The sequence below is a fragment of the Harpegnathos saltator genome, unplaced genomic scaffold, assembly GCF_003227715.2.
Source record: "Harpegnathos saltator strain DR-91 unplaced genomic scaffold, Hsal_v8.6 scaffold261, whole genome shotgun sequence".
NCBI lineage: Eukaryota > Metazoa > Arthropoda > Insecta > Hymenoptera > Formicidae > Harpegnathos > Harpegnathos saltator.
Genome location: NW_020230052.1, coordinates 244,088 through 256,967, shown reverse-complemented (window position 1 = coordinate 256,967; position 12,880 = coordinate 244,088). Strand labels below are relative to the sequence as shown.

Below are 12,880 nucleotides of genomic sequence, written 5' to 3'. Positions count from 1 at the left end.
TACGGTGTGATCACCTTCGAACACGTCCGGTTAGGCAGGATGTTTATTTCGCGGCAAGTATTCACGAGGGAAATAAGATTTTTGAGAGATCCTTCAACGCATGACATTGATATGGACGTTTGATTCGAAGGATACGGCTGCGCGAGTCCTACTTTGTATGGTTTGGAAATTATTTCCTCCCACCAAAACAGATTATTTCGAGGGAAACATCATTTGTTTACGTAATTCGCAATCGATAATAGTTTTCAATTATTTTCGGCAGCTGCGTTAAGCGGAATTTCATTGTTAATCACGTTCGATGCAATTAATTTCGACGATAAGTTTCAGTCGTGGATTAAACTTGCAGCTGTACGATATTTATAACACGCACGCATTATATTTGATTTTTTCTTTCGATAACTATGTTATCGGATTTTCTCTGCTGCACAGCTAGATATATCATAAGGCGTTAGTCCACTCATCTAGCTGATTCATTTCGTGGTGCAAATTAGCTCATCGCACAAAAATAGCTCTCTCGACGTAACTCGGTAACTCGACGGAAATCGGTATAGTGAATAATCTGTGCAGCTTTTTGCGTGTTTTCTCGCAGCAAGAATTTGCGACGTCATCTCGCTGTGTAATTACGCAGTGGGTAAAGATTGACTGCTAACGGATACGATCGATATGCTAATATGCCGCTCATAAATACGCGACGACGGTGATATTTCTCGCGATTGCGAACCGATTAGACGTTAAATCGGTATTAAACTATATCTCGTCCGTAGTAGTTCACCTCGACGAGAAATTCAATCTCGAGTTCGAATACATATAGTTTTAAGCGACACGATAAGGGAAAAGAGATTGAATTGCGAACTTCGCGGATCTATCTTCCTCTCCATCTCTTTTTCTCTCTTTTTCTTCTCTCTCTCTCTCTCTCTCTCTCTCTCTGTCTCGCTGTTTCTTCGTCCGTTCGCCTGTCGAAGATAATTTCGCAGATGCCATTTTGCTCTCATTGAGAAGCGATCTCCGGAATTTCCGACCGCGAAAACTTCGAGACACGTCGCATTTAGAAATTTTCTTGGAATATCTAATCGGGGTCTGGCCCGATTTTTCGAAATCTACTCTCTAAAAGTGAATTAGTGAAACTCACTGTCAATCAGCGATTATGCACTGATTGTCAGTGCTAAGTAACCACTGAATTTTTCAGTGGTTAGGTTACCACTGAATTTTTCAGTGGTATACTTAGTACTGACAATCAGTGCATAATCGCTGATTGACAGTGAGTTTCACTGATTCATTTTTAGAGAGTATGAGAGTAAGAGATACAAGTTCTTTCATATGGAAATTTTTCGAGCATTCTTAAGCATAGTTTCCAATCCGAGTATCCAAACTTGTTCTATATATCGTATCGTGATTTTTAATTGAAAATTCTATTTTTATTCTAACTATTTACATGTTTACATTAATATTGATGTAGAAATCGAAACAGAGATATGTTGATGGAATTTGTACTTGTTTCTACATAATATAACGTTTTGTAGAATTTGATTTTGAGGTTAGGTAAACGAAGTTTTGATTCTAATGGGAAACAGATTGCATTCGCTCTATACATTTCCTTAATGTTTTTTTGTTTCATACGATATTAAAATTTTATATTTAAAGCATATATGTTGTTTCACTCCAAATATGTATAATTTATTAAAAAAATAGATTAAGCAAAATACTTGAAACAGTTTGAATAATAACGTTTTACAAGTATTTATACAGGGTGTCTTAAAATTACCGGAACCCTCGGATAACTTTGCAGGATCAAGTTTTCATGAAAAACTTTAAATACAAAAATTGTAGAAAATCGAGTAATGGACTTAATGGTGATCTTGAATTTGACCTTGGCCATGACCTTCAAGATCATGCGTTTTTTAAATAAGAATCCTTATTTTTTATTACACTATTTTTTTCTACTAATTATTGGTAGAAATAATTGATAGAAAAAAAACAGTGTAATAAAAAATAAGAGTTCTCATTTAAAAAAATGCAAGTTGACCTCCAAATGACCTTGAAGATCATGACTAAGGTCAAATTTAAGGTCACCATCAAGTCTGTTACTTGATTTTCTACAACTCTTATGTTTAAAGTTTTTCATGAAAACTTGATCCTGCAGAGTTATCCGGGGGTTCCGGTATTTTTATGACACTATCTGTAAAATATATGTATGTATTTGAAGTGTTTTGGCATTTTGTTCAACGTAAGAATAAAATAGAAATAAAAAAAGAAAACTTTGGGAAAACGCTTGACTGAAAATCTTTGAGCTTCTCATTTAGAATCACATTTTTGAAACATTATATTTCTAATTCGGATTTTTGTAAATTTTCCAATTGGAACTCAACACTTTTTGGGGAAATCGTAATTGATTCCAATTAGACTTCAGAACATTTTACACGCTGGTATTATAAAAAAAGTACATGTTGTCATATTATTTCTGTCCCGTTTCTTCTGCTGAATACAGAACCAATGCGTTTAGGATAAGAATGGGTTTCCTAATTAGTATCGCAAATCAGATAATTTTAGACGAATTGGGGATTCTAATTGGAATCTGTGAATTATTAAAATTATTAGAATTATTATGAATTATTAGAATATTATATTTATTATATTAGAATTATTATATTAGAATATTATATAGATAGGAAATTGGAAAGAATTGGAATCTACATTTGTACATTTATATCTGAGAAAATTATGGCTAGTTTTTATCATGTGTGAGTCCGGAAACTTCTTTTCGCTTTTCGCGCTTTCCGTAAGCATTGGCTATGATAAAAACGCCAAATTATAATAATTTATCGGTCTCGTTATCTTTTTCTTATCCGACTCGATCGAATTTCTAACTTACGATTACGGCTGTGTCATAGATATTTCCATTTTCCGACTCGAATCGTTTTTCCGCTCCGCGTTCGGCGTGGAAACGTTCGAAGTGCATTTATGCGCGAGAAGGCTTCGCCATGACATTCTCGAAACACGCGAGCGACCTTTAACCTTCGTTCCGCGGTACGTAATGATGTTGGTACACGTGAATTTGTTCTGAATTCTTAATACCGTGCTTGTTGCACGCCCCGACTTCCGGTGGGCAGGAAGATGGAGCGCTTTTATTTAAGTTGTAGCTCGTGTCCTTGATTAAGTAATTGGAAGACTAATAGACGAGAAGTCGCGCCGAAGGCGGAAGATAAATACCGTGAACCTCGTGAGAGCAGGAGAGAAACACCGAACTCGTTCGACGAGACAGCGTACGGCAAACAATGGCAAGAAAACGCATCGGTAAATTAACGTGCGAGTCGACAGATAGCCAGGAGGAAAGAACGAAAAATAACCAATCGATTTGTCCTGTGAACACTGCAAATCTATGGGACGAGAAAGGCCGCTAGCGATAAAAATTGTTGGGTGTTGTTAATTTTTGGTTTTTGTTATTAGCTAAAGTCTTAACCCTTTCACTGTTAGTGGGAAGTATATTTTCCACCTTTTCTTGATTCAATTTTGCGTTGTAAATCATATAATTTTGAAGAACTAATCGGGGATTTGAATTTTCCAGATAACTGAATAGTTGTTCAACCTACTCCAATAGGTTTTTATACCCAATTATTCATTTGTGATTATTTATAACAAATCAAAGTTGAAAAAATTTTTTTCAGGGAAAAATCGATTCCTCGGAGAGTATTGAATGTAGAGGTCCAAAATTTTTATCAAATATTTTTCTGATGTTGTATAAAAACATATATTTTGTTCAGTATTTTTTTGCAGGTTAGATTTTTTTTACAAACAAATATTTCTACAAAAATGGCCAAAATTTGATATTTTTGCACTTTTTAGTTTTATTTTCCTATTTTTTTCATTCTGTATCTCCATCTTATTCATACTATCAATATTATTTTATTCAAAAATGAATGTTTAATCTCTAGTAAGCATAAATATGCAGTATTGAACATTTTCCTATATAAATTTTTTCCAGCTCGATCGAGTTCTATCGTCTAGAATCATGTTCTCATTACGACCTGGTCATTATTTAATAAGAATTGGAATTTTCATTAATTTTGTACATCATGATCGCCATCTTGAGTCCGCCATTTTGAATTTTGCAAATTTGACTTTAAATTCGTAATCAGCGACTCAAAAAACGTAGGACTACCAAATATTTTAATAATTTTCTCAAGGGAAGTTAATTCAGCAATGAAAGGGTTAATAATCGAGTCGAATTTGATCGGATCAACCGTTTCATCGCTACCACTTCTAAGAGTTAACTATTATAGATGTACAATATTCATCGTGAGGTAAAGATTTTTTCTCAGCTAAAATTAAAAGAGAAAATGAACACGAACACAGCCCATGAAATGACGCTCATTTGTAATTATCATAGTCCATTTTTATATTTAAGATCGTCTGTTGTTCGGAGATTATAAATAGAAGACAAAATGTTAAAGTGACATGATATTTGAAACAATTTTATTATAAATAATGTTTGCACGTGAATTTATGTACCGACTCATTTTTTTTGTAAATGAATAATAAAGCTCTTAGACTTTATAATACGTTCTTACCGGAGACTTGAATATCTATTTTTAACAAAAATGGATTTAAACTATTAAGAAGCAAATCAATTTATGTGTAATATGTGAATATAAAGTATGAAATATATTATATTGAACCATGAATATATAAAACAATATAATTGCAACAATATATAAAACAATATAACTTCATGGAGTATATTATATTGAACGTGAAATATACTATATTGAATACTATATTGAATACTATATTGAACAAATTTTATAATTATTAATCGTACTATTTTGAAAATACAGCAGTGGAAAGTTCACAACTTATAGTAATATTCAAATTACATATATATAGGGTGTCCCAGACTACCCGTGCCACTCAATTTTTCTGTCAAACGAGACATTTTAGAGAAAAATGTTTCAGACAAAAGTTGCATATTTTCAAGGGGGACATAAAACAACTATATCATTTTGTTTACAAATGGCACGATTTCGAGATATTCACTGATCACTACTTTTCTTAAATAGAAACCCCAATTTTTTTATTATATCATCTTCTACCAATTAATTTGAATAACTTTTGTCTGAAATATTTTCTCTAAAACGTCGTGTGATACGGATGGTCTGGGACACTCTATATACATATATTTAAACACTTATATAGGATTTTTGGTAACTCATGTAGCCATAGCCAAGGCGTAGGATTGATTAAGACAAATATAAAAGACAAAAATAAAAGTCCCAATACGTTTTACGATATTCGCAATAATTATCGAGTTATATATTATAGAAATCTGACGAGTGGCTGCAATGCTTTCCCAATCATCAATCTCGTCACGCGCTCATTCGTTATATTTATATAATTAATAACTTGATAATTATTGCGAACATCGCAAAACGGTACGAGACTTTTATGTTTGTCCTAATTAGTTCTACGCTTCTATTGGTTATGGCTACATGAGTTACCAAACATCCTGTATAACTTTTTCTGTTATTTGTGAGTCTCTGTTAGATTAATCGTTGTATAGATAAAGTATTAATGAGAAAAATAAATAAATAATGCTTTTTATAATATTGTAACATTTTTGAAATTTTGTGCGTATATAGAGTGTTTCAAAAAATATGTGTTAGTTATATTTAGTTATATTATTCTCATTAACAAACAAAATAATTCTGATGAACATGTAGTAAAATGCTTCATTAAAAAGTTAATGTCGAGCTAAGTTTAAAAAAATTTAATTCGATGTTAACGTAATACGTACGATATGACATTTATTTAAACAAATTTCAAAAATTAAAAAGTAATAAAATTAAAAATTAATTAATTTTCAAATTAAATTTAAATTAAATTTTTTAATTAAATAGAATTAATTTAAAAAATTAAAAATAAAATTTTAACAAGAAACAAAAATGAAAGGATATACTTGAAATGTCTACAATTTTGGACTATCTTATGCAAATCCTATCGGAATATTGCGTATCGTTCAACATATCCACCTTCTGTATTTTTTTTTGTAAAAGTTATTCGTTGTCAATTAAAACTGAGCAAACAAATAACCCCATAAATAAAAGTCAAATATATAGAATAATTTAAATAAATATATATTACTGTACGTATTATGTTCACAATGAAATTAATTCTTTTAATTTTGACTGGACTTTTTAAGTAGAGCTTTTTAGTTAGAGCATTAACTTTTTTAATTAAAGCTTTTTAGGCATTATGTTTATAGGAATATTTTTGTTTATCTTGATGAGAAGGATACAATTATGTATAGTCAGATCACCCTTTTTGAAACACTCTGCACATCTATTTTTATTTATCTATGCAGTTATTTATTTATTTACCTTCACTTTATTTCAAATTAACATTTATTACTTAGATGACGAAGTAAATGTGCGGAATTTTGTTCTGCAAGTAACAAATTTATGTCTCCTTAATGGGCCACTGAAAATATGGCACTTAGCGATACAACTATTTTAAGTTCATCCTTCGATGTTGTGCAGCCAATGAAATGGTTCTTAAGGTGTCTGTAGATGAACTTTAGACAATTTTAAGTATATAAGATCGGACTATCATTAAGTAGAAGATCGGTTATATCCTAGCTCCTTCTACTAATCCTTTTTCTACGCGCGTGAGATGCGCGAGGTCGATCTTTACAGTTTCCACGTGGCTCGAATTTCCGTCGCCGCGGGTAATATTGCGTTGCCAGGCGGCATATAACACGATTACCTACAATGATCCATAATCGTGCGGCTGTTAATTACTTCTTAATAGGGCGCACGGAATGGAGGCGCGGCGGTTGAAAATTGCCGGATGGAAGGATGACTGGCGTTCATATTGAAGTTATCGTCGGGAAGCTCTCATGACGCTCTCTTGATATCGATAATCATATCATTGGACACAATCCGTCAATATTCGGAGCTCTGCGAAATGGTTTTCGGCGTTTCCGGAGCTAGATGCAATATGTCGGCCGACCTTGTCGAGTGTGCGGTGCGCAATTGTTAAAACACCGCAGGCGTAATTGGAAAGTTTTCCGCCGTCCGATACGTAAACTATGCGCCTACGAAATTGGTCCAGCGCAAGATATTCCAGCCGATAGTTCCTGTCCGGAGCCCGCCAAAGGGATTATCTATTTGCAGAACCTAATCGCCGCTTGTTGTCGAGTTTATCGAGTGCGTGGGTTTCGTGCGTCTGTTCGTGGTTGTGATAATTGAGGTCTCGTGTCGTTCGTTATGCAGTAAATGTTAAATGAGCGATACAAGGTATTAAAAAAAAGGGGTCAGGGCTTTAAGGGCAGGTAGTCAAAACGGAGGAAAAAAGTCCAAATAAACATGGTCGAAAAATTAATATTGTTGGAGTTATGGACAATTATTTATCTTAACTAAAGCAAGTAACTTAATCGCTTCAGGCGCATGATATGCATTTCTGCCATTTCTTGATTACAGTAATACGATGTGTCATTCTTACCGTGCTACGAAAACTTTGTGGTAGCTCTCTGCAACTGTTTACTGTTCACAAAGATATGTGACTAACAATTGTTTGGTGAAGCGTGCGTATAAATGGGAAGAAAATAGATGTTTGTTTACATTCTGAGCAATGGTGAAGAGACTTTTTTAACGGATTTCCTTAAAGTATAGTACTCTTTTCACCGATAAATAACATGGAAAATTTACATCAGAGAATACAAACGTACCAGAAGCGAGCAGGTTACTAGCTTTAATTAAAATAAATAACTGTTCATATGGAAAACGGTGTGGAGTATTCGAGAAAATACATTATAATATTATTATTAAGAAAATAAATAAATAAAATGTAAACTTGAAAAGCAAGATAATTTCGTGAAAAATCATGAAATCCAACGAAATAATTTCTCGAAATACAATTTTACCGAACTGTTCATGACAATATTAATTTTTTGATTTATGTTTATTAGGACTCTTCTTCCATTTTATGTGTACTATCTGTTCTTAAAGTCCTGAATCATTTCAAACACCTTGCATATTGATGAGTTTTAAATGTGCGGTAGGTATTTATTGCAACGAAAAATCAAAACCTTGAAATTCGGTAATTAGGGCAATTTCTTGAAAAGTTATAATAGCAAAATCTAAAAGTTAAAACAACATTCCGAGACACAATATTTCTGAAATATACTAAAAACAGGATGGATTTACACATGAATGTATAAATATCTACCTATTGGAATATATTTTTGTTGCAGCCGAATGAACTTTATTAATGCATCCGGCTGTATAGCGAGACATTTTCAATATTTCGGTAAAATTGTATTTCGAGAAATTATTTCGTTGGATTTTATGATTTTTCACGAAATTGTCTTGCTTTTCAAGTTTATATCTTATTTATTTATTTTCTTAATAATACGTAATATTATATAATAATATATTTTCTCGAATACTCCACACCGTTTTCCATTTGTGTCTCGTTTGACAAATTCGATATTAATTATTCCTGAACTCGAAAAATTGAAGCGATATTATTTCTTGTAGATGATAAAATCAGTTGGACACAATAGACATAAAGAATTCGCAGTCATGCAGCACAAAATAAACGCAGGGAGATCTAGTAGGCGCGGAAATAATATCTTTTTCCTTTGAATTTTAAGCTCACCTGACTAAAATTGATTATGTATATATTTATATAGAATTGTATATAATTATACATAATTACATACAATTAGTATATATGATCCATATAACAATTAGTACATATGATCCATATGAATTATGTCTCTACATAGTCATGTGTATAATCATATGAAATTAGATATATCCACACTGGAGGAAATGCCTTTAAATAAAGAAAGGAAGAATGATTTTGTTCAACCATAAATTTATATCACTGGCTGTAAACACAAACAATTAATTTAATTAAGTATTTGTACAGCAGCATTTTTCCTGTGTGGACGTATACAATACATGATTATAAAGGGTATTCCAAAATTCATGCAAGATTTGAATTTTGCGCCATTTGTGCGGTAAAGTGTTGTCAACGAAAGAAAAAGACAGCTGACAGTTCAGGGTTTTTTAAATGGAGTGCTACATGAAAGAACAACGCGTTTTCATTGTTGAACAATATTTTAAAAATAATGAAAGTATGGCGAACAAAATCATCTTCAGCGATAAGGCTCATTTTCATCTTGATGGCTTGGTTAATCGACAAAATTGTTGCATTTGGGGTTCAGAAAATCCACGAGTGATTGTTGAGAAACAAATGCATCCATAACGTGTCACTGTTTGGTGCGGATTTTACGCTGGAGGCATCATCGGACCATTCTTCTTCGAAAATGCGGCTGGTCAGGCAATAATAGTTAATGGTGTTCGCTATCGCGACATGATAATCCAATTTTTTGTGCCTAAATTGCAAGATATGGGTGTGGATGACATGTGATTTCAACAAGACGGTGCCATATGCCATACAGCCCGAGAAACAATTCAATTACTGCATGAGTCATTTCCTGGTCGTGTAATTTCCTGTTTTGGTGATCAGATTTGGCCGCCCAGATCATGCGATTTAACGCCGTTGGATTTTTTTCTTTGGGGTTTTTTAAAGTCTAAGGTTTATGCCAACAAGCCCACGACCATCCACGCCTTGAAGGAGGAAATTGAGCGCTGTATCAACGAAATTCAGCCACATTGCAAAACGGTCATGGAAAATTTCAACAAAAGAGTGCATATGTGCCAACAAAGCCGTGGAGGCCATTTATCCGATATACTATTCCATACATAACCCTATACTGTATACTTTATGAATCAATAAAAAATTCACAATTTTTAATTATAAACCTATGTTTTCTATCAAAATTACTTCTTGCGTGAATTTTGGGATACCCTTTATAAAGTAGTCCATATAATTCTTGACAATTTGATATTTTAAAACTGTTTCATCGATTTTAAAGGTTTAGGTATGTATTGTAGGGATCTTAAGGGCCTTCAAACTAGAGCCTGCAAAATGGAGGTTAGTTTCTCAATCCCGGTATATGGATAAGACAGAAGTTCACTTTAAAATTTTATGGGAACCCCTATGCAAAATTATATTTTTGGATTTTATGAGTTAAACTAACTTAGTTTTATCAACAAACACTTTTTACCAGATATATCTGTTAAAAGATATGATGGTATGAGGTTTCGGCTTATATTAAGAGATTTCATTAATTCGTGTCGCTGAGAACAGATGGTTCTGAATGTTACTTTAGTTCATGCCGTAGCTGTTAGGTTTTAGAGGTTATACATTTCGTCATTTGTAAACAACATCCAGTCAACACAGGTCGTTGCTGTGTACACAAAAAATTGTTGAAGAGTGAAGCGAATATAGAACGATAAAATGTTTCTCCGACATGTACTTCTTCATTACTTTGAAAAAAAGTGCAGCTGAAGCTTATCAATTAGTTCTGGACATTTGTAGCGAAGCTGCTCCTTCGGAAAGAACATGTAGAAAGTAGATGCAACGTTTCAAAGGAGGTGATATTGAAGTTCAAGAAATGCTCAGGGCAGCAGAAAAAATTTGACGACATCTTCGTCGAAATTGCAGGAGTTATTGGATGAAAATCCAATTTATGCATAGACGCATAAAGAATTGTCAGTAGCCATCGAAGTCGACAAATTAACTGTTTCGAAGCGGCTACATGTCTTAGAGAAAATTTACGAAGAAAGAAAATGGATGCTTCATCAATTGTCAGGAAGCTTAAAGTTGAATCACTTGAACTTTTGCATTTTCTTGCTTGCTAAACATAGGAAGAAGACTTTTTACGGCGTATTGTGACTAAGGACGAAAAGTGGATGTACTAGTCCGAAACGGAGGAACCCATAGGTGGATCTCGGTCAACCTTCGACATCAATACCAAAGCGGCATATTCACAGAAAGAAGATAATGCTATGCATTTAGTGGGATATGGAAGGCGTAGTGTATCATGAGTTTCTGAATCCCAATGAAGCGATAAATACCACACTTTATCAACGCCAACTGGAGCGATTGAACGATGAATTGTTGCAAAAAAGCTGTCAGTAGCCAGTAATAGGTAGAAAGTGATCCTACAACATGACAACGCTAGACCGCACATGGAAAGAACGGTTAAAGAAGCACTGATAGGTCTGGAATGGGAAGTTCTCCCGCATATTCCCTCGATCTTGTTCCTTATTTTCACCTGCTCTATGCAACACGCCTTGGAAGATACGCACTTCGTCAAGCTCGAGGAACTCCGAAAGTGGATCGCCTCAAAAGACCTCCGATGATTGGGTAGCCTCAAAAGACAGGTCCTTCTTTCGATGAGGGATCCAGCTTTTACCAGAAAGATGAAAAAAACAATGGCAATTACTTTGATGTCCCATAGTAACATATTATGAAAATAATAAATATTCCAAGCAAAAAAGCGGTATGAATTAATGCAACCCGTTAATAGTTATATGAATATAAATAATCACATAAAATCAAAATCTTAAGATTTTACTTTGATTTATTCGATTTATCAAATTCTCAGAATGTCCACCATGAATCTATAAACATTCATTTATTTATTTGCATTATTTGCATTTGATAACATTTCAGGAGTTACTGCAAGCGTCGTATATCCTTCGCTTCATATTCTCTCTCATTGTTAGCGGTTTAAACATAACTTTATCCTTCAGAAGAAACAGAAATGAACATTGTCATACTGCACATTCATTAAGTTCAATTCGATTGTTTGTGGAAATTTTCTCAGTCTGAAAGATACGCGAAGGTGTGTACTTCAGTAACCTGAATACTCGAGAGCATTCTAACTTAAAGGCTCTTCAGATCCATATAACTCGAGACTTAAACCTTTAAAATCGATGAAGTAGTTTCCAGAATATCGAATTATGAAGAGTTATATGGGCCACATATTTGGTTATATAGAGGCCAAATTCATATATTATCATATATACCAGTAGATATTTTTGATAGATTTTGGTAGATATTTTTCGTCGGGCAATCTCACCTGTCCGATGTCATCCAACAGTTTGTATTGATTCAGCTTAATATCGCCTTGCCGGTTATCGATGGATACTCTTCTGCTCTCCCTAAGAGGCCTCTTGCGATTCCTAGGCGAGCTTTGAGGGCTGCCATAGGGCGAATACGGGCAGTAAGGATAGATGGGCCTGACGGTGACGTTGCCAGCGTCTCCGAGGTACCGTTGCGACCCGCTTTCACTAGATGACAACGTTTTCGTGGCCGGACTACTTCTCGCGTCCTCGCACTTTCTGTTCCTCACGAACGACCCCGTGGTCACGTTGTTGTTGCTCGTCAACGACACCTCCGCCTCTCGTGAGCTGGCGATTTGTAGGGATATCCTGCGATCCGGTAGGTGCGACTCGCCATCGCCGCGATCCTCCGACTGGGTCGCCAGCAGCTGGTACACCTTGACCGACGTCTTAGTGGACGGCGATGATGATAACGACGACGACGACGATGACGACGATGTGAAGGCAACGGGCACATTTTCTCCTTTGGATGCTTCGACGCTTCTCGGCAGAATGTCGTTGTTAGCGCACGCCACCTTCTCATTCTTCCTCTGTACGATCTCGGCAGTCGCACGCTCTACGGAGCACGATGGATCCTTGCGGGATTCTATCGGTGATACCTCCCGCCGGATCTTGCCGTCGCTTCCCGGACTGACGGCCGATGTGTCCAGCCTGCGGTTCGTTTCGCAGGAGATACGGTGGAGCGCTTCCTTCAGACTGCCGGTGTTGAGTAACTCCTTCGGGAGGCCGTCGTGGGATGTCGACGAAGAAACGACGCCGGAGGCGACGTCGCTTTTCACAGCGAGCGTCTGATTAGCTGCCTCCCTCGGGAGCAGAGACTGCGCTGATAAGTAGTCTGGTTA

At 35.1% G+C, this 12,880-nt stretch overlaps 1 protein-coding gene across 1 annotated transcript in view; it reads right to left on the bottom strand.

The window, feature by feature from the left end:
* Positions 1-12,880, bottom strand: part of LOC105189488 (mitogen-activated protein kinase kinase kinase 3) — a 285,702-nt gene that overhangs the window by 73,276 nt on the left and 199,546 nt on the right. Inside the window, exon 5 of the mRNA XM_025299321.1 lies at positions 11,996-12,879. Coding sequence (XP_025155106.1) covers positions 11,996-12,879 — 884 coding nt within the window. The remainder of the gene's footprint in view (positions 1-11,995; position 12,880) is intronic.